General features: G+C 45.0%; 1 protein-coding gene across 1 annotated transcript in view; it reads right to left on the reverse strand.

Annotated features, from left to right (window-relative positions):
• Window positions 1-1,684: 1,684 nt before the first annotated feature.
• Window positions 1,685-27,093, reverse strand: part of LOC144888769 (sodium/glucose cotransporter 1-like) — a 59,031-nt gene continuing 33,622 nt past the window's right edge. Inside the window, exons 5-7 of the mRNA XM_078767962.1 lie at window positions 26,416-26,520; window positions 9,280-9,385; window positions 1,685-1,785 (exon numbers count right to left, since the gene is read on the reverse strand). Of these exons, the coding sequence (XP_078624088.1) occupies window positions 1,685-1,785; window positions 9,280-9,385; window positions 26,416-26,520 (312 nt within the window). The remainder of the gene's footprint in view (window positions 1,786-9,279; window positions 9,386-26,415; window positions 26,521-27,093) is intronic.

A 27,093-nucleotide genomic window follows, 5' to 3' on the forward strand; every position in this document is an offset into this window, starting at 1 on the left:
AATATGGATGGAAATATTCAACTAGAGCGAAGTTGATGGCACGCCATCGCAAATGCCCACACTTCCCATCTAAAGCAAAGTTAAAAGATGGCAAAACCTTCCACCAGGAATAAACCAATACCAAATTTTGAGTTTTTCCCCATTTTGACACCTGTGACCTTAAGTCGACACTTCTTCGGGGGCATGATCCCAGGGTCAAATACAAAAAAACGCGACATATTTCATGCAACCCCCAATGTTGATGCATATACAAAGTTTCATTTTAAAAAGTTGTAAAATGTGCCCGGAATTGCATTTTCCGGAATTTGACCTTTTGACGCCACCTAAGGGGGCGGAGCCAAAAATCAAAAATTATACTATAATTACATATGTTAATGATTATGTCATAGGTTCCTCCATTATGACGTCATAATTCGACAAGTACAAAACTTCATCCGATCAGATGAAATTTCTTGAGTGTCACCTAGGGATAAATTTGTGGAGAAAAAAATAATGATGACGTCATCGGTCACGTGGTTCGGCCGCCATATTTATTTTAACACAAAACCTTAAAAACCACCAAAAGCTCGAGGCGAGACGAGGGTCTGCAATCCTGGCGAGGGTCTGCAATCTCTGATTGCTCTTTCTTGTTTCTTTAGTATTTTAGTTAAGCGTACTATACCATCCATGTGATAGGACTGCATTGCATGCGTTTGTAATAGATAGATAACCATACTGTCCAAGTGTCCCACCACAGCCTGTAGTAGGAGCCTGGAAAGCACCAATCAGGACAAGTGTGGCATGTAGGAGTGATCTGAAGTATGCTACACCTCTAGTCCCTTGATTTATATATGCACCGATCTTGGTCAAGATGGCCTGTAGAAGGCCCTAGAGGGGATTAAAGGCGGTGTGCAGGGTCAGTTCCTGTGTTCCTGGTGGTTGGTGCCTATGAGTTCTGGGGCTGGTCGACTCTCTTGTTCTGATGATTCTGTTCCTGGCCGTGGGTCATTTTTCTCAGGTGCTTGCGATTCCTGCGCTACTCCAGGGAAAGGAGTTAGTGTGTCTCACTCGGTGGTCAGTGGAATTCACAAAAGAGCAATCAATATAGCAGTGCCAATGCCACAACCTGACCAAACCCGATGGTGCAACCGAGCGATTGCTGGACCTGTTCTTTGGACGAGCCGGAAGAGCCCATCAGGCACCTTTCCCTAATAGATGGAGTGCATCTTCTTTCATGACCTGTTAGTTGTTACCCTTGACAGGACTATCGAATGTCTGTGGGCCCTAAATTATATCGATACGGCAATACCGTGTGTCGCTTGGTTTATTTGTTGGGCACATTTTGATTGGGCTAAAAAGGGAATTTTCATTGCTTTTACTGTTTGTTTGCTGTGCTTGGTTTTTAAACACACACACACACACACACACACACACACACACACACACACACACACACCTGTTTGAATCAACTTGTTATCTGGTCATCAAAGACCAGATCGAAAAGAGTCACCGGCACAGGACGAAAACCGGTTAGATTCCGAGTCCGGGCTCATTGCAACAATCCATTTGTTTTCTTTACACCTAATTTAGCTGTTATGGTTAATTTTACATCCTTATGGTGGTTGACAATATGGTGATGTATATGCATATCCTATCCATCCACTTACTTTCTTTGAGAAATAGGTACGATTTACCATAACTAAGGTTACGATGTAGCATACTTACCGTAGCCTGTGAGAATGAAACCTCCAATGACCATAATGATAGTTTGTAGTGTATCTGTGTAAATCACTGCTGTCAATCCACCTGGAAAAAAGAAAAATAAATAAAAGAGAGTATAACTTAGAAAAGGCTGTGCAGAAAAGGAAAGTTTTCAATCAGATTTTTTAGGAGGTAGAATCCTTAAAGAACAAAATGTCCAAAGCTGGGGGGTTCTAAGGTAGTGCAGGCATAAAATAAGACTGACCACTCACTCATTTGAGCCTGACTACTGGGAGATTTAAGAAGCACTAATTTTGGGTTAAAATTTTAAGAAGAATGCCCTAACTTAAGAAGATTTAAAAAGCACTTGCGAAGAACCCGTCCTTAAGGGCAGGTTCATTCCCCCAGAATTGGCATATTTTAGTACGAACTGTAATACCCCTTCCCACTGAGAGTGGTGCTATATGATACACATTTACATCGAATCTACATCATCCCCCCACCCTGAACTCCCAAGACAATTAATTTTTTTAATTGCCTGAAACTTCTTGGTCATGGGTTTTTGGAATGCCTGATAATATATCCATCCAAAAATAATAACCACACACTTGGTCATTTCCAGCAAATAAATGACCCCTGGTTTATGGACGAACAGGGGGTCTATACTGGTTATCGAAAAGAGCATTCTAAATTCACCTTCACATGTATTAATCTCCCGCGATGAAGCTAACTCCAAGGGCCTCTCACTCACTCACCGCAGGCAGGTTGGTGGTCTTTCCGTCTTCTACCGACTCCTCTCTGGCCTTGCCCCCCCCCCCCCCCCAGCTCTCTCTGGGCTCTGTCCCGCAAATATTCCTACAGGTCGCACAAGATCTGCCTGCAACCCTCTTATGATCAAACTGCCAAAATCAAGACTTTCTGCTCACCTTCACTCCTTCATTCCTCTTTTCTCCCGCCTCTGGAACAAACTCCCTCACTCTCTTCAATCCCACTCCACCCTCCAGGTCTTTAAAACAGCTGTTCACCACCATCTCTTATCTTCCCCCATCCAAAACCTTGATCTTTTCTACCCCCGCTAATTTCACCCCAATTCCACTTTTTTGAAATACCAACTTCTGTCCTGGAAGTCCTTGGTGTCCTTGTGTTTTCTACTTCTCCCCCCCCCCCCCTTCCCACGCCTCCTCCCCCCAAGCCCTCTCCCTTCCACACTTCTCCCTGCTCTCAAATGTTGTGGTTGTGTGCTTCCCCTTCTCTCCCCATCTTGTTTTCCGCTCCCTCTTTTTATATATTTTGTTTGTCTGGTTGATTTGTTTGTGAAGTAAATGTTAGCTCTTTCACGAGCCTCGATTCAGTATACAAAAAAAACCAAAAAAAAACAAAAAACATTTGTATTATGGAGAGGTACCCGTGCTGTGAACGGGTGGGACGCCATGATCGAAAAAAAAAAATGTTTTCAGGAATTTTATGGAAACTCTCACCCACTTTAGGACACGTGCAGGGACCACAAAAGCTGCAGACAAAATTCGGTGGGGGTGTCCCCAAATATGTGCGAGTAGTAGTGTGTAAAATTGTCCATAATCCCGGGCTAGTCCCTGGTGTTGGGCTGGCGGCTAGGGTGCCGGCTTGGGATACCTAGGATCCTGGGTTCGAATCCCGGTCAATCGCTGAATTAACGCCAGGGGGGTTGACTCAGCCTGTCATCCTTCCGAGGTCGGCAAATTGAGTACCAGTTCACTGGTAATTCCCTGCTTGTCGTTAAAGGCAGCAAAAAGGGCTGGCGTCAGGAAGGGCATCCGGCCGTAAAACATTGCTTCAAAAAGGGGACCGAAAAACAACAACAACCACAGTTCCCGAAAAAGGCCAACCCCCGCTTGCGGGGAAAAATGGCCTCTAAAGGTGGTTTTAGTAGTGTGTAAAATCAATGCACTTTTTAATGATGAAGCTGATAACAATGACGATGGTGATGTTGTCCGCTGGGGCGGGGGATTGGCTCTTATGCGTCATGATGAAGGAAATGGGTTATGACAGAAAAATGGCAAAAAGTCTGAAGCGAATGTGGTGTGATGTTTATGGAAAAGACGCCAAAAATTCCGGCATTTCACGGGTGGAAACCAAAAATCTCAATTGTACTGTCGAATCTGCGAATGTTTTCCCCACATGGAGAAAGATCCGCATCGTACAAACCAGTAAATGTTTCCACCGTATGTTGTAAATGGCGAAACTGATAACGCCGAACCCGTGAAGTGACACTTCTACCTTGACTTGAGAGGACTCACTTGATTGACTTGACTTGAGAAGGGGAGGAGAGTATGGAAGGAGAACCCATCTTGACTGACTTACTTCTGTTGTTCATTTTTAAATTTGAAAGCATCAAATACACTTTGCTTTACAAATTAATAATTGATTAAAACTAAACGTTATTAATAAATATTATATACTCCAGTCAGTCTACAAATACAATTTATTACGTACAAAGTTTTTCGTATTGTTTAATTATATAGTCCATTTTTCCCCGCGAGAGCAGGGGTTAGCCTTGCGGGCCCCATGGCAATCATGGTTCCCTGTTTGAGGCAATGTTTTTATGGCCGGATGCCCTTCCTGATGCCAACCCTTGGTCACCTCTTACGATGCGCAGGGATACGGTGTACCTATTCTAAACCGGGGTACACACCGGGATCATTCATCCCAGCAAGCTGGTACCCAATTTGCCGACCTCAGAAGGACGACAGGCTGAGTCAACCCCCCTGGCGTTAATTCAGCAATCGACCGGGATTCAAACTCAGGATCCTAGGATCCCAAGCCAGCACCCTAACCGCTAAGTCAACACCAGGCTCTATATATATGTATATATAGAGCCTGGTGTTGACTATATATATATATATCTGGATCAGCGACGTGCTGATCCAGCGTACGCTCCCATCTTACTATAATTCACCAAATGTCCGTCCGTCTGTCTGTCTGTCCATTCGAAGGTACCGTAAAAACTGCTGAACCGATCGCAACGATATTTTGGGTGGGTAATCCTGGGATCTCCAGGAGTAAAATAGGCTATTTAGTTTTTCCAATTTCAGCTTTGGTCTCCAGCATTCTCAGGTTTGGACTCCCGCATAACATTCGCGTTCGCATAACGTTCATTGTGACGATGTTTTCATTGTGACAATGTTGTTTTCCCGGGTGCCGCACAAACGGCGGCACCGATCGCTGATCCGATCGAACTCGGTGACCTCGGACAAAGACCTTTTATATGGACCCGGGTTGAATCCCTGCTTGAGAGAATTCCAAACCCCTCCCCGCCATCACGGCCGTCTCTCCAACTTACAATCCCACGAGATGTGCGGAAAGGACGACCCAAAACCAATATAAACATCATTAAACATCATTCGTATATAAACATCATTAAAAGTAAATAATGACCTCGGCCAAAGTTCAAACGACATTTAATCTCTACATGAGAGAATTTCACAAAGCTATTTGGGCGTTGAATACGCTAACAGATCGCTCTCTCCATCGATATTGCCAAAGCCGTAACAGCTATCGGCTCAAAATCCTTTTAACTGTTGATTTGGTACAGTTACACGTATCGGGAATTTGGTACACGTATCGGGAGTACGTACGACATAGCGATTGTGAATGTGACAGCTCTGAGGCATCTTTCGCTTGGCATCGCAGTGACGGCGAGCACCAATATGGCGGCTGTAAGATTAAAATCTGGCTTCAAGCCCCCTCACCACCCAAAGCCTTCAACCAAACATCAACACGCTCCTCACCCTTCATTCCCGTTCTTCAAAGCAAAGCGGTAAAAATTGTTGTATCGCCATTATATATGACGACCAACGGTACCCGCCCTAAAGGCGGGGCTTCAATTGGGAGGCGCGATTTATATAAACATCCGTTAAATTTTACCCGCAAATCATCAAAATCTAAACAGTATTTTTAGAATTTCAATAAAAAACCACATCACTGTAATTTGATGATTTGCGTGTGATATGATTTAACGGATGTTTATATGAATCGTTTAAAATAAAATAAAAAGCCTTCAAATTCTGATATTTTGCCATTTCATTTGGGCCTCCCAATTGAAGCCCCATTCATAGGGCGGGTACCGTTGCTAGTATCTCTAATTCGATATCGCCTCTTACGATGCGCAGGGATACGGTGTACCTATTCTAAATCGGGGTACACACCGGGGTACATATACACTACTCACAATAAATTAGGGATATTGGCAGGTTCTTCGGTGGTTGATTTTGTGTATTAATTATGTTGAAAAAAGTTGTTGGTTCTAATTCTATGGTTATTAATGTGTGAAAAAACACAGCATTCTTGATTTCAATACCCTAACCCTAACCCCTATAATAAAAAAAAACTCACTCCCACAATACCCCTAATTTATTGTGAGTAGTGTGTGTGTATATATATATGAAATCAGATATCGAATTAGAGTTTTGATAAAACCAGAGAGAGAGAGAGAGAGAGAGAGAGAGAGGGTCAGATAGCGTGAGCCGAACAAAAGAGGCTTCAGAGCTTTGCAGTTTGAACAAAATGGTGGAGATTTGATGTTAAATCCCCTCCCAGAACAGGTGAAAACACTCCCTCAACAGGGGAAGCTCCACCCATGAACAGATGGATAGACTGGAGGAGATTATTATATTGTCGATGCGTACTATTGTTAAAGCAAGTTGTGCAGTACCTCCTCATTACGTACAGTCGTAGCCAAAAATATTGGCACCCTTGCACTTTTTTCAAATAACTCACAATTTTCTCTAAAAATAAGTTGAAATTCACAATGTATTTGGTCTCCACAATTCTTTATTTCACTGCTAATATTACAGAACCTTTGTTTTTGATTCAGAACTTAATATATCCTTTTAAATCAGAAAATAAAAAGAGACATGGCATTGACAAAATTATTGACACCCGAGACTTAATATTTGGTAGCGCAGCCTTTGGACAAAATAACTGCAGTCAAGCGCTTCCTATAGCCATGAATGAGCTTCCCACTCCTCTCTGCTGGCAGTTTGGCCCACTCTTGTTGTGGAAACTGCTCCAGTTCTCGCAGATTTGAAGGGTGCCTTCTCCCAACTGCTGTTTTCAAATCTCCCCACATGTGTTCAATGGGATTTAGATATGGACTCATTGCTGGCCACTTCAGAACAGTCCAGCGTTTTATCTTGAACCATTCCTGGGTGCTTTTTGAAGGGTGTTTGGGGTCATTGTCCAGCTGCATGACCTATGACCTTCGACGGAGACACAGCTTTCTGACACTGGGTTGCATTTGCACATTGCGCTCCAAAATGCCAAGGTGATTTCATGATGCCATGCACACATTTAAGGCACCCAGTGCCAGAGGCAGTACAGCAACCCCAAAACATCATTGACTCAAGTGTTTGTGTGCTTCCCTTCTCTTGTCTTCCGCTCCCTCTTTTTATATATTTTGTTTGTCTGGTTGATTTGTTTGTGAAGTAAATGTCAGCTCTTTCACGAGCCTCGATTCAGTATACAAAAAAACCTCCTCCATCTTCGACTGCAGGGAAGGTGTTCTTTTCTTTGAAGGCTTCATTTTGTTTTCTGTAAACATAGAGATGATGTGCTTTACCAAAAAGCTCTAATCTGGTCTCATCTGTCCACAGGACATTCTCCCAGAAGGAGTTTGGCTTGTTCAGGTGTGTTTTGGAAAACTCCAGTCCAGCTTTCTCAGCAGTGGGGTCCTCCTGTGTCTCTCACCATAGAACCCCCTTTCATTGAGATGGCGACGGATGGTGCGAGTTGAAACTGTCGTACATTGTGTCTGAAGGTCAGCTTAAACCTGTTTGGCAGTTGATCGAGGTGCTTTCTCTACCAGTCACACAATCTATCACTGCAATATTTGATCAAGTTTTTTCTTACGGCCACGTCCAGGGAGGTTGGCTACAGTTCCATGGGCCTTAAACTTCCTGATAACATTGCGTACGGTGGACACAGGAACATCAAGCTCTCTGGAGATGGACTTGTAGCCTTGAGATTGTACATGCTTGGCTACAATCTTGTGTCTGACCTCCTCAGGCAATTCTCTCGTTTTCTTTCTTTTCTCCATGCTCATTGCGGTGCACACAGTGACACAAAACAGCAGAATGACTCCTTTTCTCTATTCAAAATGGTTGAATGAGTGATTTTTATATTACATGCACCTGCACCTCACCACAGGTGAGTTCAATTCCAAAGTAAAGGAGAATCACCTGCTTGAAATCTAATTATTTCTAACAACTTCGAAAAGGTGCCAATAATATTGTCCGGGCCATTTTAGGATTTCTGTGTGGAATAAGCTAAGACTTAGTATTTTTTTCAGCTTTTTTTGTTTTGTTCCACTGTAAACCAAACAAATACAAATGTGGATACCAAAATATTTTTTATTTCAACAATTTTCTGGAAGAAATGGTGCATTGTTTGAAAAAAGTGCAAGGGTGCCAATATTTTTGGCCACGACTGTAAATAGATGTGATCACATGACCCATTTATAAGGCATCGATTATTACACATACACAGGGTAGGAAATTGGAAATGGCAACATTGAGAAAAGGAACAGAAGGGAAGAAGACAGGAATGGAGGTATCTCTCTTTATTGTGTAAGTATAGGTAGGGAGTAAATTTAGCAAATTAAAATTGAGGAAAAGAAGAGAATGTGGGACGGCAGGAGAAGGACAATAAGTGAGCGGAGTTTGGAATTGAAGGGAAGGAAGATTGGGAGGATATAGGAGTATGGTGTTGGTGTCCAAAATAAATAGATAACTCCAAAAGAGAAGGACAGCAGGGCAGCAGAAGGTCCGAGTGCAGACAGAAGAATGAATGAATGAATGATCGTTTTAAGGCCATTTCCCCCGCTAGAGCGGAAGGGACGGGAATATTGGACCGGATATAAATATAAATGCAACTAGGAGAGGGAATTGTATGAGATATATCGTTGATGGGGGTGAGAGTCGGGGGGTGGGGGGTTCCCCATGTAAACGCTCCTCAAAGTAATTTACTGGATGATGACGTCATTGGCATCCAGATCAGGAAAAATAGAGTTTAACAAGTTAGAATTTTTTTTTTTTTTAAATAAAAAAACCACGGGACAAGGAATCTCCAAAAAACACCAAACAAGATAGGAAGGAATGACAAGGTGGGAATAACACCACAATCCTTTTATGGATTGCCATCGCAACGTATTTTGATATTTTTGTCATGGGGGCAATAGTAATTTATGAAGATGTCTATGTTAGAGGTAGTTATAGACTTGTAGTGTGGGTTGGTGTAATTGTTTATTTTATTTGTTGTGGGATTGAGATGGAAAACGTCAAAAGATGTCGTGGCGACAATCCATTCCTTCCTACCTTGTTTGGTTGTTTTTTTAGGAATTCCATCCCTACATGTTTTAAATTTATTTTATTTTCTGACTTTTTGTATATATGGTCATAGTAGTTGGGTAGTTGTGTGAGAATGGAAGCTGGTCCAGAATAAGAGATATCAGAAAAAGGAAAAGATGTAGAACATCAGGGTAAGGAAGAATTTACTAAAATAATAGTTACCCAAAGGCTTTCATTTGTATCATGCAATACATTGGGATCTTTAATGATACTGGACCTGTTATTGTGTAAAGTCCAGTGATGATGAGAAGGCAAACGACACCAACGTACAGATTCCAACCCATTGCTTGTTGGATGAAAATGGCTCCAGAAAACATGTCAGCCTGAAAGAGTTTAAAAAAATATATGAATGGATAAGCATCAGCAGAACCAATCACATTGCTAGAATATTTTTTGTCAAAATTGTAACGTAACCTCAATTCTCTGTATTCCCACTTAATATTCTATCAACAGATCTTTTTTGAAATCGGTTAAATTAAATGATCGTAGCTTTCATTGGAACCGGAAGAGACAGAAAGCGCGGATCCAACATGGCGTTTCTTTTGAAAGCTTCATTATGATGATAATGTCATGTGACCATGTGTCAGAACAGCTCACACGGCATTCAGAAGGCAAATCAATTCCGATGAATGCACAAAGCTACTTTTGGAGTTACAAAAACTTATTACAGTGGAGGAAATGTCTGTATAACTACACCAAGCAAAGGATTAAAGAAAATACAGATTTAATGTCTGACGAGAACGGCATTCGGTAGAGACCACACCTCCACTAGGCTGAAGAGTTTACATTTTGCATCCCACTGATAGGCCGGATCTGGATCTGGACCTTAACCAAAATCTAATCAGCTTGTTCTTGTCACCTACCCAACTCATTCACCAAGTTTTGACATGTCATCCACAACTTTTTGAAATTTCATGCTATATATCGTTTTTGGTCCGATCACTCAATGGTGAAGAATCAGTTATTTAATTCTACACTCACATTGGTCATATATCAGACACATGAAGTTTCAGATTTTTTGGACAATAATTTCAATTCAACCAATTATGGCTGGAACACCACTTCACTGATGACATCATCATTATCACTCTATATACCCCATGGAGAGTTAATTATATACTAAGTTTCATTATTTTTCGTTGAGCGGTTTCAGAGAAAAAATGTCCACTTTTTTTCCCTTTAATCCAATATGACTGCCATACCATGAGGCCTATGACTTCAGAATAAAAACCACCTTTAGAGGCCATTTTTCCCTGCAAAGCAGGGGTTGGCCTTTTTCGGGGACCGTGGTTGTTGTTGTTTTTTGGTCCCCTTTTTGAAGCAATGTTTTACGGCCGGATGTCCTTCCTGCCGCCAACCCTGTTTGTCGCCTTTTACGACAAGCAGGGAATTACCAGTGAACTGGTACTCAATTTGCCGACCTCAGAAGGATGACAGGCTGAGTCAACCCCCCTGGCATTATTTCAGCGATCGACCGGGATTCGAACCCAGGATCCTCGGATCCTAAGCTGGCACCCTAGCCGCTAGCCCAACACCAGGCTTATGACTTCAGAATAAACAATTAAATATTCTCCATGGAAAGTCCCACCTAGGTTTTGCATATATTGGACAACCGGTTGCAGAGAAAACCATTTTAAAAGCGAATATATATATATATATATATTGTTGCGGATATGAGATTGGCCTCCATCCATATCCGCTTGTAAATATTCCCCTATTTCCCCAATACTTCCCAACTATCCCCAATCCCCCATTCCCTAGTCCCATTTTCTGTAAACAACACTCTGTAGACCCGACCTTCCCCTATTTCCCCCATTAAATGTCGCATCCAGGTCCACCGCATCTCACGTAGACAACTATAGGACATCTTGCTAGTTATTCTTAGTCTATGTCAGTTAAGGACTCGTTTCCATTAATTCTGACTCTTCGTTGCACCAGAATGTGATTGTATGGCACCGTTAGGAAGTTTAGGACCTCCCAATACCTCCCCGCAGCTCTTCCTCACGGTTCAGCAACAACAACAACAACAACAGCAACAACAACGGCGGCGGCGCGGGGAGTGCGCGTCCTCACTCCGGCTTGGTTAGCCGCCATCGAACATGTGCTCCGACGGGGTTACCACGTAGGGGCTCGCTGTCAGCTCCTCGTCAAGGGCGGAGCTCGGTAACCCCCCGCACCCAATAGAAGCGGCGGACCGATTCCATCTGGGGCGGAGCCAACGAGCCGAGGGCGTGTCACTCCCCGCTGAGCATGCGCAGGAAGAGGGAGGTGACGTCAGATGCGCGCTGGACTTGAAGGAAGAGAGACGCCACCTCCGAGCGCTGCAATACCTCCCCGCATCTCTGGACCGGACCGTGTTGATTCTGCCCCTGAGCCAAGGTGCACCTTGTGCTATCGACTGCCTGTCCTTCCCTGCCATCAATCCCTGTGTAAGTCAGTCTTGTCCCGTTTGTCTGTGGTCTGTCGGGAATAGACAAGATTGTGTCGAAGTGCCCATCTTTTCTGTGCTTTACCTCTTACCTTGTAATCTACCCCTTTTCTGCACCACCAATTATATCCTCCTTCGGAGGTCTTGAGAACTGTACCCCTTGTGTCGTTTCATTTATCCCAGCCGTTGTGTCCTTTCCTTCATTGATTTAGCATAGCGCGATTTGGCCAACGTTCGAGTGGAATCGGGTGAGTTGGGGGTAATCGGGTAAACTGTGCGAACACGGCGGCCATTCCGCTCGGTCAAGCAACATCTTAAGTCGTGTCCGTAACAATATATATATATATATATATATACACGAGTATATATATATATATATATATATATATATATATATATTGTTACGGACACGGCTAAAGATGTTGCTTGACCGAGCGGAATGGCCGCCGTGTTCGTACAGTTGACCCGATTACCCCGAACGTTGGCCAAATCGCGTCACAGATATTCAATTGGGGAAAACTCTAAAGCGATCGAATGGAAAGAGGAAGAAGAGGACGAAGACGTACAGCAGAGGAACAGGATTTATTATTTATACCACACAAACGAAAAGGAGCAGTCAAGGTTATTTACAGCAGGTGACACAGTGCAAAGATTAGCTTATCTAACTGGCTTACTTAGGCCCAGACAGACCACGGACAAACGGACAAGGCTGACTCACACAGGGATTGATGGCAGGTAGACCGATGGCACAAGGTGCACCTTGGCCCGGGGACAGGATACAGCTCAGTCTTTGGGAGGTCTTTCTTAATGGCAGAGGTCTCTCGGCGCTCGGAGGGTGCGTCCTTTCTCCTTCAGCTCTGCGCGCATCTCCCGTCACCACTCCCCCTGGCTGCGCATGCTCAACGGGGAGTGACACGCCCTCGGCTGGTTGGCTCCGCCCCACTGGGCCCGGTCCGCCGCTTCCATTGGGTGCGGGGGTTACCGGGCTCCGCCCTTGACGAGGAGCTGACAGGGAGCCCCTTTTTGGTAACCCCGTCGAGCACATGTTCGATGGCGGCTCGTTGGGAAGGCCTGGTGCCCTCCCAACACCCCCTACCAACCAAGCCGGAGTGAGGACGCGCACTTCCCGCGCCCGCTGCTGCCGTTGCTGTTGTTGTTGTTGTTGTTGCTGAACCATGAGGAAGAGCTGCGGGGAGGTATCGGGAGGTCCTAAACTTCCTAACGGTGCCATACAATCACATTCTGGTGCAACGAAGGGTCAGAATTAATGGAAACGAGTCCTTAACTGACATAGACTAAGAATAACTAGCAAGATGTCCTATAGTTGTCTTACATGAGATGCGGTGAACCTGGGCACGACATTTAATGGGGGAAATAGGGGGAGGTCGGGTCTACAGAGTGTTGTTTACAGAAAATGGGACTAGGGAATGGGGGATTGGGGATAGTTGGGAAGTATTGAGGAAATAGGGGAATATTTACAAGCGGATATGGATGGATGCAAATCCCATATCCGCAACATTGCACCCTTCTCTACCTCGGGGCGTCCCGACCCGATAAATTTTTACCTACTTTAGTGTGGCACTCAGATGTAGTTCCCTCTACTATTAACTCAACCCTGAGTGCGACAGTTTTACAGATATTCACAAATGAGTAAATATGTCCCCCTGCGACGTTGCACCCTTCTCCTAACAGAAACACACCCACAGGATAACCAAATCGCGGAATGGTCTTCAAACTATACATTGACGGTGGGGAGCATTATTTACTTTATTTATAAAACTAACCCAGGTCCTGCGATTGTTCTTTCTGGGGGGAGACAGTCTGCTCTGCATCGACGCACCATGAAAACACCCAAAACGCACCAATACATTCTCAAGCACCAATCAGTGCAGTCACCACTGTTCATCAATGTTCAACAATAAAAAAATAACCAAACAACCCCTAACCCTGCAGGTGATCTCTTGCTCTTCGGCTCCCTCTGCTGGCTATTATTATGTCTTCCAGTTGTTGTCATTCTCTCTCATTTTCTTACTGGCGGCCTATTTGCAATAAAGTGTGCCCAACGTGTCCATTTTATTTTCTTTATGGCCCACAGGGAGCCGACTATGGGTGGTTCACCTGTGGGGCATCGGTGCCCTGTGGCCAAGGTCCGCCAGCAGAATCTCGGGCCCTCATGGCCGGTTCCAGCAGAGGGGCCATGCCCCAACCCATGGGGTCCATAAGTGGTGCTCGGCCACAGACATGTGGTCCATAATGTGGTGCATCGATGCAGACAGCTGTGGTTGCGAGAGGTTCGGGCGCCCAATGGCGGACTCGCGCACACTCCCCTTGGCGCCCAATGGCGCACAGGTCCTCATGTGGGAGACAAAAAGGGGGAACAAGACAGATGAGCGAGGGGTAAGGTCTCAAGGGTACACATCCATAAAGGCAATGCAAGGTGAAGTGCGTACGGAGAGCGAAGTGAGAAAAGCTCGTCCCTACCATACGTCACCCCCCTTGTCACCTACCCTACCCTTGCCCTTACCCCATATTTACAAAAATCTACATCTTTACAAATTCGTCACTACTGTCACGTCTTCCCCATTTTTCTCCTATACCAAATTCGTTACCACAATCCCTCTAACCAAAATTTGCTATCACCAATTCATCATCAATCCTCATAAGGAGGGAGAGATGGAACAACAAAGCACAATGTCACACCCACGTCATGATGCGTCTCACAATCCAAAACATCTGCACAATAAAAATAATAAAACATGGCATGGTGTGGAGTTACGTCACCTCAGGTGAGTGGATGTAGATGGTGCGAGGAGATTCTTCATCCTAACTATCCTCTAAATGACTTTAACACGCTTTACACTACCCGGGGTCTTGCCCTGCCAAACCATTGGCCATCTTACACTCTATGCGGTTTTAAAAACCAAATTCCCATTGACCAAACTGTGGTGCTTCCTCAATTTGGGGTCTCACCCCCCCCCCCCCCCCCCCCCGATGCAACTCCCTGTGCCCTTGCACAATTTCAGGACTGGGTCGTGTAGCTCTCCCAGCAGGTCTACCCACCTGCACACCTCCACCACTGCAGTTGCCACCCGAGCTTACCTAGCTCCTCACCCTAACCTAACTAACTGGGGAAGGCCCCTCCTGGCTCTGTCACCCCTCGGTGCCCTCTGGCACTGGGCTACCCGGGTCCGTCCTCCGGGTCCTCGGGCCCCATCCACCACTACCGGCTCCCAGAGCCCACCTGCGGCCTCACCTGGCCGACATCCTCACAGTGGTGGAGTGCCCAAACCAACTACACACACTAACAGGCTACACGCCCAGCCATTTCCACAACACTAATGCACCCATCCAAATACCATTCTTCCACCCGCACCACAGATGCCAATATCCAACCACAATTTACCTATACCCTCTACCCAACACTTACACTACCCGCCCCGGGTATCCGTGATGGGGGTCCACTCTTCCCCCATTCACACCTTCGCACCATCCACTCCACTCCACAATTTCCACCATACTCACTCCACGACCATCCATTCCAATATTCCATTTACTCCACACTCCATGTATTCCACACACCTGTTGGTGCACACCTGTGCAATCATACCTGGTGCCACCTGCACCCTCCTCCTCTTCCTGGACCAGTTGGTCAACACAACACACCTCACCATTACCATCACTCAAACACTGCTCCATACACCTGTTCAGTTGCACACCTGTGCAATCACACCTGTTCAATCACACCTGTTCAATCCTCACCCACACGGCATCATCTCATCTACCTACTCCCCTCTAACTTAGTGCTCCCCGTCTTCCCTTTAAACTAAGCACATACCACGTCATTATCATCCACACTAATCTACCTGCGTCCCCACTACAGGTGTCATTGTCACTAACTAACCTTAACGTTACCTAATGTCATCTTCTAGGTCCCTACACATTATCCAAACCCACCCGGGCTAGTTTTCACTGCCATACACCCCATAACTAGTGCTCCTTTGCCCCCCTCTGTGAGGGATGACAGAGTTGCCATCCCACCACATCGGGGAGGTCCTACTATCAATTTGGCACACCAAATTTCAGCCAATCAAAAATTTTGCCAATCATCTGCCAATCACCGTACCAATCATCAAATTTTGCCTTTTTCTAATTTTGGGTCCAAAACACTAACCTCATCACTCGTCTACTTATTAGATCCTCTCGGTGCGCCAATTCCCTTCTAAAGCTCGGCTTCGTACAGCCGAGCAATGAATGCGGGTTGTTTTGTGCCAGCGGCTGGATACGTCCCGCATTCGGGGCAGGGACGGGGGCTTACCCGGGCCGAGATCCCACGCACCACCTTGGCGTGGAGCCATCCAATGTCCCGATCTCGACCTGCCGGCACGTCTCAACAAAAAGTGGTCGCCATGACGACCCTTCCTATCGAGCTGCCCGCTCCGCCTAGTTGAGCACGGACGCAGCCGTTCCAAGCGAGGCCCAGCGTGGATCGCGTACGGCGGTCCTTTCGAACCCGCCGTGGCTCGGATCCCCGCTGGTTCTCGCGGCACGCGAAGCCCGGCACGCACCGAGGGCCCGATTCGGCTAAAAGTCGCTCTAACCGCTAACCCGGTTACCGTCGATGCCTCACCTGCATGCTTACACGCATACGCTACCCCTTTCTTGCTCATACCTCCAGCTGTTCCCATGCTCCTCGTACCTTTCCTTACACACCTCGGTACGCTCATTCTGCTCACAGACTTGGTCACACACCTGACCACCGAACACCTTGGCACACATTCGTCGCTCGCACCCCTCACCAACACACCTCTTCGCGCCCCCTCCTCGGTCACCTCCTCTGTGACAATCACAGGTGTGCTCTCACTCGCACACCCAACCACGTGCCTCACGACCAACTCAAGTGTGCATTCCCACACACGCTCTACCATTCCAGGTGTGCATCCTTCTATTCCAGGTGTACATCCTCGCTCACCTGTCACAACCAACTCACGCTCCGTGTCACTCTCACTACTCTCACCTCCACTCTCGGTCGCGCACTCACCCTTACTCTCGACAGCGCACTCTTTCCTCATGCACCTGTCCGTTACACACCTTTCTCGCGCATCCTCTTGCGCACACTCTTTCGTTACTTCCTCCGTAACACTTACCACACCACGCTTCCATGTACCCCCTCGCACACGCGCTTCGACCAACTCACTCTTGACGGCACACTCACTCCTCGGCGTGCACTTTTTCCTCACACACCCCATGGTCGGACATTCTCGCACACCTCTTTTTTCGCACACCAGACCTGTCGCACACTTCACCAACGGCCTTTCACGAACACCCGGATCCAAACCAATCCCCAAGCCGACTGAAGCTTTCCTCACATCATATACATTGCCGAATATTTCGCCACTCACCTTGGCACCTCGTCTCCGCACCTCTTTTGCCACCTGCACACTCTTTATTTGGTTAGTGAGCAGCACATCATGAGTTGAGCACCGACCTTGTACATATTCCATTACTTCCTCCTTTATCTCCCTCTTAGTTTCTGTCCGTCCCTTCTTAATTTCAATCACCCCCTCTAACACCTCCTTTAACTTTTGCTTCACCTCTTTTATTCCCCGGTGCGTCTCCTCAAGTTCGTCCTCTCAGGCTACCGTGACCGTCTCTATGTGCATCGTCACCTGCCGGTCCTTTGTCTCCATTACCTCTGTCACCTCGTCCAACCTCATTGTCAGTCCCTCACGTACCATCTGACATTGCCTCTGTGTCGCTATTAAGTCATTTTTTATTTCTTTTTGTGTCGCCTTTAACCCTCCTAGTACCGCAGTGTTCCTTTGAACTCCGTTTCTAACTCCGTCCACTAACTCCGTTTGTCCCTCTGTCAGCTGTTCCACCTCCTCCGTCAGATCTTCTATTCCCCCTTGTAACCTCGCCGTATTATTTCTCACCTCTTTCTCTATACGCTTTTCGCCTCGCTTTACCTCCTCGCGTACCCCCGAGACCTCCTCACTTACACCTCGTCGTATCTCCTCCTTTATCTCCTCCATCTGGTTCCCCATCTGTTCGATTTCCCGGGCGGATTGCTCCCCTATTTCCCGTAATTTGTCTTCCATCCTATTTTCTAACCCCATTAACCCATTTTTCACCCCCTCTAACTGATTCTCCTGGGCAGCCATTCTATTTTCCACCCCCGTTAACCCATTCTTTACCTCTTTTATCCCATTGTCTAACCCCTCAATTTTAGCTTCTAGCCGTTCCCCCATTTCTCCCATTTTGCCCCCCATCTCGCCCATTACCCCCATTTTGCCCCCCAATTCGTCCCTCATTGCCCCAATTTTGCCCCCCAATTCGTCCCTCATTGCCCCCATACTGTTTTTCAAACCTCCAATTTGGTCTCCCATTTGTCCCATAAGGGCCCCCATCATTCTGTTTTCCATCTCTTCACTATCAGCCCTCCTTCTGTCTTCCATTTCTTCGCTATTCTTGTCCATAAGGGCCTTCATTTGTATTAAAAAAAGGTTCAAATCCACCAGTGGCGCTGCTACGGTCGCGGGCGCGGTCGCCGTAGCCATGTGCGAGGCGCCATTTTGCGCGCCCGTACCCTCATGCGCGAGAGCGCCATTTTGTGTATCTGATACCCCCTCAACCGCCTCCTCATTGCTCCCCTCCATTTGATCCTAGGTTACTCCTAACCCCTCCTCTAGCTCACCCACCGGCATCCGATCGCCTTGACCAGCCATGGCGTGATTTCAAAATTCGGGTTTTTATTTTACAACAAAACAAATTTCACAGTTAATAATTTCGAGCGCGTGAAGCGCGCTTCGGGTCCAATCCCACTCCTGACACCAAATGTTACGGACACGGCTAAAGATGTTGCTTGACCGAGCGGAATGGCCGCCGTGTTCGTACAGTTGACCCGATTACCCCGAACGTTGGCCAAATCGCGTCACAGATATTCAATTGGGGAAAACTCTAAAGCGATCGAATGGAAAGAGGAAGAAGAGGACGAAGACGTACAGAAGAGGAACAGGATTTATTATTTATACCACACAAACGAAAAGGAGCAGTCAAGGTTATTTACAGCAGGTGACACAGTGCAAAGATTAGCTTATCTAACTGGCTTACTTAGGCCCAGACAGACCACGGACAAACGGACAAGGCTGACTCCCACAGGGATTGATGGCAGGTAGACCGATGGCACAAGGTGCACCTTGGCCCGGGGACAGGATACAGCTCAGTCTTTGGGAGGTCTTTCTTAATGGCAGAGGTCTCTCGGTGCTCGGAGGATGCGTCCTTTCTCCTTCAGCTCTGCGCGCATCTCCCGTCACCACTCCCCCTGCTGCGCATGCTCAACGGGGAGTGACACGCCCTCGGCTGGTTGGCTCCGCCCCACTGGGCCCGGTCCGCCGCTTCCATTGGGTGCGGGGGTTACCGGGCTCCGCCCTTGACGAGCAGCTGACAGGGAGCCCCTTTTTGGTAACCCCGTTGAGCACATGTTCGATGGCGGCTCGTTGGGAAGGCCTGGTGCCCTCCCAACACCCCCTACCAACCAAGCCGGAGTGAGGACACGCACTTCCCGCGCCCGCTGCTGCCGTTGCTGTTGTTGTTGTTGTTGTTGTTGCTGAACCGTGAGGAAGAGCTGCGGGGAGGTATCGGGAGGTCCTAAACTTCCTAACGGTGCCATACAATCACATTCTGGTGCAACAAAGGGTCAGAATTAATGGAAACGAGTCCTTAACTGACATAGACTAAGAATAACTAGCAAGATGTCCTATAGTTGTCTTACATGAGATGCGGTAAACCTGGGCACGACATTTAATGGGGGAAATAGGGGGAGGTCGGGTCTACAGAGTGTTGTTTACAGAAAATGGGACTAGGGAATGGGGGATTGGGGATAGTTGGGAAGTATTGAGGAAATAGGGGAATATTTACAAGCGGATATGGATGGATGCAAATCCCATATCCGCAACAATATATATATATATATATATATATATATATATATATATATATATATATATATATATATATATACATAGACATATACATACAGACAGACAGACCGATAGACACAACTACATACAGACACAAAGACAAGGGAATTGCAATAGTCTCGCATCCCCTTTAGAGCGAGGCTAATTATCTCCTTACCACCGAAAGGCATTTTCGTTACAATATATATGAGGAATAAAAGTGTTCTAATAAACTATCTTGGTGCAGTCCAGCCTCCACTACGAGAAGGAAGGAAAGGATTCTCTTGATAACACAAAGCTGACTGTGGGAAGTCACAAGGTCTGGTATGGAGGGAACATTGTATGCTGAAGACAGTGAGCATTATCGAATGGCTGATGTAAGTCCAGGGAAACGGGCCCAACCTGTTGTTCTATGCAACTATGTCATGAACTGGGGTTTTGGTACGATTCCAAGGGTGCAATCTGTACTTCTCTTCTGAGAAATGTCTATATACATATATATATATATATATATATATATATATATATATATATATATATATATATATACATATATATATATATATATAATAATATATGTGTGTGTGTGTGTGTGTGTGTGTGTGTGTACATACAGTTGTGGCCAAAAAATATTGGAACCCTTGCACCTTTTTCAAATAACTCACAATTTTCTCTAAAAATAAGTTGAAATTGACAAAGGTATTTGGTCTCCACAATTCTTTATTTCACTGTTAACATTACAGAACCTTTGTTTTTGATTCAGAACTTAATATATCCTTTTAAATCAGAAAATAAAAAGAAATGGCAGACAAATTTATTGACACCATGGACTTAATATTTGGTAGCACAGCTTTTGGACAAATTACCTGCAGTCAAGCGCTTCCTACAGCCATGAATGAGTTTCCGACACCTCTACTGGCAGTTTGTCCCACTCTTCTTCTGCAAACTGCTCCAGTTCTCCCAGATTTGAAGGGTGCTTCTCCCAACTGCTGTTTTCAGATCTCCCCACAGGTGTTCAATGGGATTTAGATCTGGATTAATTGCTTGCCACTTCAGAACAGTCCAGTGTTTTGTCTTGAACCATTCCTGGGTGTTTTTGAAGGGTGTTTGGGGTCATTGCCCAGCTGCAAGACCCATAACCTTCGACAGCGACCCAGCTTTCTGACACTGGGTTGAACATTGCACTCCAAAATACCTTAGTAATCTCCTGATATCATGATGCCATGCACACATTCAAGGCACCCAGTGCCAGAGGCAGCATAGCAACCCCAAAACATCACTGAACCTCCTCCATGTTTGACTGCAGGGAAGGTGTTCTTTTCTTTGAAGGCTTCATTTTGTTTTCTGTAGATATAGAGATGATGCAATTTACCAAAAAGCTCTAATTTTGTCTTATCTATCCTGTCCACAGGACATTCTTCCAGAACAATTTTGACTTGTTCATGTGTGTTTTGGCAAACTCCAGTCGGGCTCTCTCAGCAGTGGGGTCCTCCTTGGTCTCCTACCATAGAACCCCCTTTCATTGAGTTGGTGACCGGTGTTGCGAGTTGAAACAGTCGTACCTTGTGTTGAAGGTCAGCTTGAATCTGTTTGGCAGTTGGTTGAGGTGCTTTCTGCACCATTTGAACAATCCTTCGATGCAATCTTTGATCAGGTTTTCTCTTGCAGCCACGTCCAGGGAGGTTGGCTCCAGTACCATGGGCCTTAAACTTCCTGATAACATTGCATATGGTGGATACAGGAACATCAAGGTCTGTGGAGATGGACTTGTAGCCTTGAGATTGTCCATGCTGGGCTACAATCTTGTTTGTATCTGACCTCCTCAGACAATTCTCTCGTTTTATTTCTTTTCTCCATGCTCATTGCGGTACCCACAGTGACACAAAACAGCAGAATGACTCTTTTTCTCCATTTAAAATGGTTGATTGAGTGATTTTTATATTGCAGGCACCTGCAACTCACCATAGGTAAGTTCCATTCCAAAGTAAAGGAGAATCATCTGCTTGAAATCTAATTATTTATAACAACTTCGAAAAGGTGCCAATAATATTGTCCGGGCCATTTTAGGATTTATGTGTGGAATAAGCTAAGATTTAGTAATTCTTTCAGCTTTTTTGTTTTGTTCCACTGAAAACCAAAGAAATACAAATGTGGATAACAAAATATTTTTTAATTTCAACAATTTTCTGGAAGAAATGGTGTATTATTTGAAGAAAGTGCAAGGGTGCCAATATTTTTGGCTATGACTATATATATATATATATATATATATATATATATATATATATATATATATATATATATATATATATATATATATATATATATATATATATTGTTGCGGATCTCGGGTTATGGTGCTCCCCTTACCGAGGGGGGGTTAATCCCCTCGTCTATTAAGCTGGCCGTCCGAGTCCTGGAGCTATGACGTCACTTCCGGTCAGCGCTGAATAGGGTGGTAGGCCAATTGCTCCTATTACCTAATTACCAGCGCCTTCCGGTAAGCGAGGAAATGAGCCCCGCCCAAGCCGCGGCTGTAATAGACACGCCGAGCGAAGCGAGCCACGACTCAGGCCGTTAACAAAGACTAGACCCGATTATAAGCGGTTCCTATATCGTGCCACCGGTATTCAATTGGGAAAAGACTAAAGCGATCGGATGAGAAGAAATCAGATAAAGGAGGAACACAGAATTTATTATACAAGAATGAAAGAGGAAACGAAAGAGGTAATGTACAGTTGAAGAGGAAGAAGCAGTAACACAGGGCAGCCTTATACAGTCTTATATTATCACTCCCAGGACAGAACAAACACACTTACACGAAAAGGTGGTGGTGGTGGTGGGAAGGGAGAGAAGGGTCCAGGCAGGTGGTAGGTAGGTGTCGATGGTAGGCGGTGAGGTCCGGCTCCGACCTCGCGCTCCGGGTGTTCACTCGTACCGTGGAAACGAGCGGCCGGCAGCTTCGCGTGGCGTTTAACGTGAGCGGACAATTATATCGCGGGGGGGAAGACTGGGATGCGGCGTACGTAATAAATCGACCCTTAGCCTTCGGCCAGTTGTGCACGCCTCCAACAGTTCGTAAACGGCAAGCAAGGACTCTTCTCATCTGTTCAAGTCATTCTCCCGGGCACCTCTCTTCTCTCACTCATCTCTCTGGCTCATCTCTTTGGCTCATCCCCCCGAAGTAGTCCCACGCAGCCGCTTATATCGCCCACTCGCGTATCAAGCTGCTTGCCTTTTGGATCCACCTACCGGTGGCCTCGGCTCTGAGTGGTCGCAAGCGCTCACCGGTCCGCCCCTTGATGGGGCGTTGAGGGGCCACGCCTTCGTTCTTGGCAGCCGCCCTTCCTCTCCAGCTTGACCGCGTGTGTAATGGCGGCTGAGCCAGGCAGCGAACGCTCCTGGCAAGCAAGGGAGCCCAATTTGGAGAAAGGCTACGCCGCAACATGAATGGAATTGGAAAAAGGGGCCTAGGTTATTTGATTAATACAACGCAGAGTCAAACTATTGGGAACAGATCCTTAGCTGAAACATAGACTAATCAAACAACTAAAGAAGATCCTATGGTGCTCTACGTGTTGCAATATGACCTAACTAGGGTGCGACCTTTGACCTTTACACCAAAAATGGGAGTATTTACAGGGGATTATTTATAAGGGATTAATACAATATTTACAAAGTGGAGGGTTCTAAAAACCACAACAATATATATATATATATATATATATATATATATATATATATATATATATATATATATATATATATATATATATATATATATATACAGTCACGTGAAAAAGTAAGTACACCCCATGTAAAGTTTTGACTTTTTCAACATATTTCCACATACAGCTATTTGATCTTCATTTCAACAATATTGAGAGATAAAGGTGACATAATATAACAAATATCATGAAACATTTACATTTTGTAGGCCATTGTATAATTTAAATAAACATAAATGCAAATTTCGCATGTGGAAAAAGTAAGTACACCCATACATTTATCACTACTTCAAATACCTAAAATTAGAATCAGGTGCACCAGCTGAGGTGCAAATGATTAGAACATCGTTAGAGAGGATCTTGGAGGAACCTGTCTTATTTAAACGTCAGACATTTAGTTTGGTTTGCTCTTTGTTGTGGAAGTGTGCAGCGTCACCATGCCTAGATCAAAAGAGCTCTCTGAGGCCTTCAGAAAGAAGGTTATAGATGCCTACGAGTCTGGGAAGGGATTTAAAAAGATCTCCAAACAATTTGAAATCAATCATTCGACTGTCCGGAAGATCATCTACAAGTGGAGAAGATTCCAAACAACTGCTAACTTGTTAAGGCCAGGCCGCCCCAGCAAGTTCAGCCTGAGAGCAGACCGCAAGATGCTGAAAGAAGTCTCTGTGAACCCCAGAATGTCATCACAGGACCTACAGGTAGCTCTTGCCACTGTTGATGTCAAAGGGCACGAGTCTACCATTAGAAAGAGGCTGCACAAATTTGATCGACATGGGAGGTGTGCCAGGAGGAAACCTTTGCTGTCCAGAAAGAACATCAGGGCAAGACTAAAGTTTGCCGATGAACACCGAGGCAAAGACCAGCACTTCTGGAACAATATGCTCTGGACAGATGAATCAAAGGTAGAGCTATTTGGCCAAAGTACCAGAAGACATGTTTGGCGAAAACCAAAGACAGCATTTGCCCACAAGAACCTGATACCAACTGTATAGCATGGTGGTGGAAATATTATGGTTTGGGGCAGCTTTGCTACATCAGGGCCTGGACAGCTCACCGTCATATAATCCACTATGAATTCTTCATTGTACCAGAGGGTGCTTGAGGATAATGTGAGGCCATCTGTCGGAAAGTTGAAGCTCAACCGAAGGTGGACCTTGCAACATGACAATGACCCTAAACATACCAGTAAATACACCAAGGAATGGCTGAAAAGAAAGAAATGGAGGGTTCTGGAATGGCCAAGTCAAAGCCCGGATCTAAATCCCATCGAGATGTTGTGGGGGGATTTGAAACGAGCTGTGCATACAAGAAACCCCTCAAACATCGCACAGCTGAAAGAATTCTGCATGGAGGAGTGGGCAATAATTTCTCCCAGTCGATGTCAGAGACTGGTAGACAGTTATAAGACACGCCTACTTGAAGTTGTTTCTGCCAAAGCGGACAATACCACCTATTAGAGCCAAGGGTGTATACTTGTCCACATGCGAAATTTGCATTTATGTTTATTTAAATTATACAATGGACAACAAAATGTAAATGTTTTATGATATTTGTTATATTATATCACCTTTATCTATCAATATTGTTGAAATGAAGATCAAATAGCTGTATGTTGAAATATGTTGAAAAAGTCAAAACTTTACATGGGGTGTACTTACTTTTTCACGTGACTGTATATGCTTTGCCCCTGACCAAAGCTGATGATGCTTTGTTGATAAAATTTTTTTTTAGAAAAAATACAACTCAACATTATGACAATTCCAAACATAACATGTGCCTTACCTGGAAGATAAGCGAACATGGGAATGTTTCTCCAAAACACAAACATACACCTTCAGTTTGAACCAGAGGCCGAAATGTAACGTCATACAAAAGGCCTGTGCATCCTGATCGACCAAAAGCCAAATTTCATTCTCTTAAAACCAAGGTGAATATTCAAACCTTTATGACAAAGGCAAAGACTTGCACTTTCAAAATTGTAAATGTTAAAAGTTGTCCAAACAATACATGTTGTAAAAACCAGAGTTACAACATTGTCTCAGAGATTGTGAGTTTAATTCTGAATCGATCTCCAGCAATACCTGTAAGAAAATCAACAAGCAACATATCAATATTCAGCATTCATAGGAATCAGTAATGGATTTGCAACTAGCACAAGCAAGCCTGGAACAAAGAGTAATACGCACCATCTAAGTATGCACAACATTACACAGAATAAATGTCACAGGAATGATCGTAGCGCTGTCTGTCCGAGTTATTATAACTGCCACGCAGCGGACAGAGGCCGCATAACACCTGGGTTCAACTTAGGCACAATTTCATTACAATACACAAGTAGTTTGACCCTATAAGGTCAAAGGGCAAGGTGCAAGCTAAAAGAAACCCCCACAAAAAAGCTGTTTTTGGCTTGAAACCAACAGTTTTCTTCCTTCTGCTTCCTTCCTTGCTATTTTCTACCATAAGGAAGACAAAATAGGCCTTAAAAGGTAAAGTGGCGACAACTGTAAAATGTTAACAACAAAATGCATGAGAGTTTATAAAAGTAAATATTTAATTGGCCTCGCCCAAAACGTCATCAACTAGATCAGCGCTCGGTAGAGCACGTCGCGTACCTCTGCCAGATTGAACAGTTTATGGTTGGTATCCCACTGATAGGCCAGATCTGGATCCGTACCTGAACCAAAATCGAATCAATTTGTCCTTTTCCCCCCAACCTGTCCACCCAACACACACCCAACCTGTCCACCAAGTTTCGGCCGAATCAGTCCACAACTTTTTGAGATGTCCTGTTCACAAACAAACAAAGACAGACAGACAGACAATGGTGAAAATATAACCTCCATCCACGTTCGGTGGCGGAGGTAATGATGAGAGAATGGATTGACCAATCACGGTTGGGGAAACCATACAGGAGAAATCATTTTGTTGTTGATCCAGGATTTCTGGATTTCTCTCCTGGATTTCTATCCTTGACTGAATTCTACATTCCTGAGAGAGATCTCTCCGAAGAGTTAATAATGAAAACAACTAATATGGAGCAATGTTCAAACCAGGTAATGTTTTACAGCTTGAATCTTGAACTTTGTTCACTTGGAAAAGTTATTTTGGACTAAATCTGAATTTCAAGAATTGTGGTGTGTGCGCCAATGAAAGTCAGTACATAAAGGTTTGGTCTTGTTAACCCATCTGAGACTTGCAAATCAAATTAATGTTTCAAAATTTCTACCTGAACATACCGAGATCTTTGTAAAAATGTAGAGGAGCAGAGAGAGGACAGACAGGTAAACCCTGATACGCTGCCCTCCAAAACGCTTCTTCAGATATTCCGGCATGGTTATCACCTGGAACAAAGCAAGGTAAACTTTCAGCAGCTCAACGGACCAGAAGAACACAAGATGTTCTTATTGTTCACCATCGTTAGGTGCAGTTTAGGGCAGGTATATTAAGAGTGAAAATGAGATTCGTTTCATTAGCTTTTAATGACTGTTTAATTAACTTTAAATAAACTAATAAAGACGATGAACGTTGCTGGCTATTGGTGAATGAAGTATCTGCAAATGGAGAAGTCGAATATCAAGAATGGGAAGGTAATAAACTCCACAACTTCATGTTGTATTTCGTGTTAAACCGCACAACAAACAAACGCGAAACAAACATATTGGCAGAAAAGAATGTTTTCAAATCAACTTGTAATGGAATTTTGACTTGCACTTCCTGTCCACACTCCTGAACCTGCATTTCTTCCACCTATCTATACTACCTGTTGTGTTTACAACTATCGGGGATGCCTCGCGGTGGTTGTACCCCCCAAACACACGTCGGGGGCCAAATCTTCCCCATTCTTCCCTGCTGCCCGGATTCGTCAGGGCAGCGTAGTCACGGTCAGAGAGCTGATTGGTCCCCCATGGACCGGC

Source organism: Myxine glutinosa, chromosome 14 (assembly GCF_964187855.1).
Source record: "Myxine glutinosa chromosome 14, kmMyxGlut1.1, whole genome shotgun sequence".
NCBI classification, from domain to species: domain Eukaryota; kingdom Metazoa; phylum Chordata; class Myxini; order Myxiniformes; family Myxinidae; genus Myxine; species Myxine glutinosa.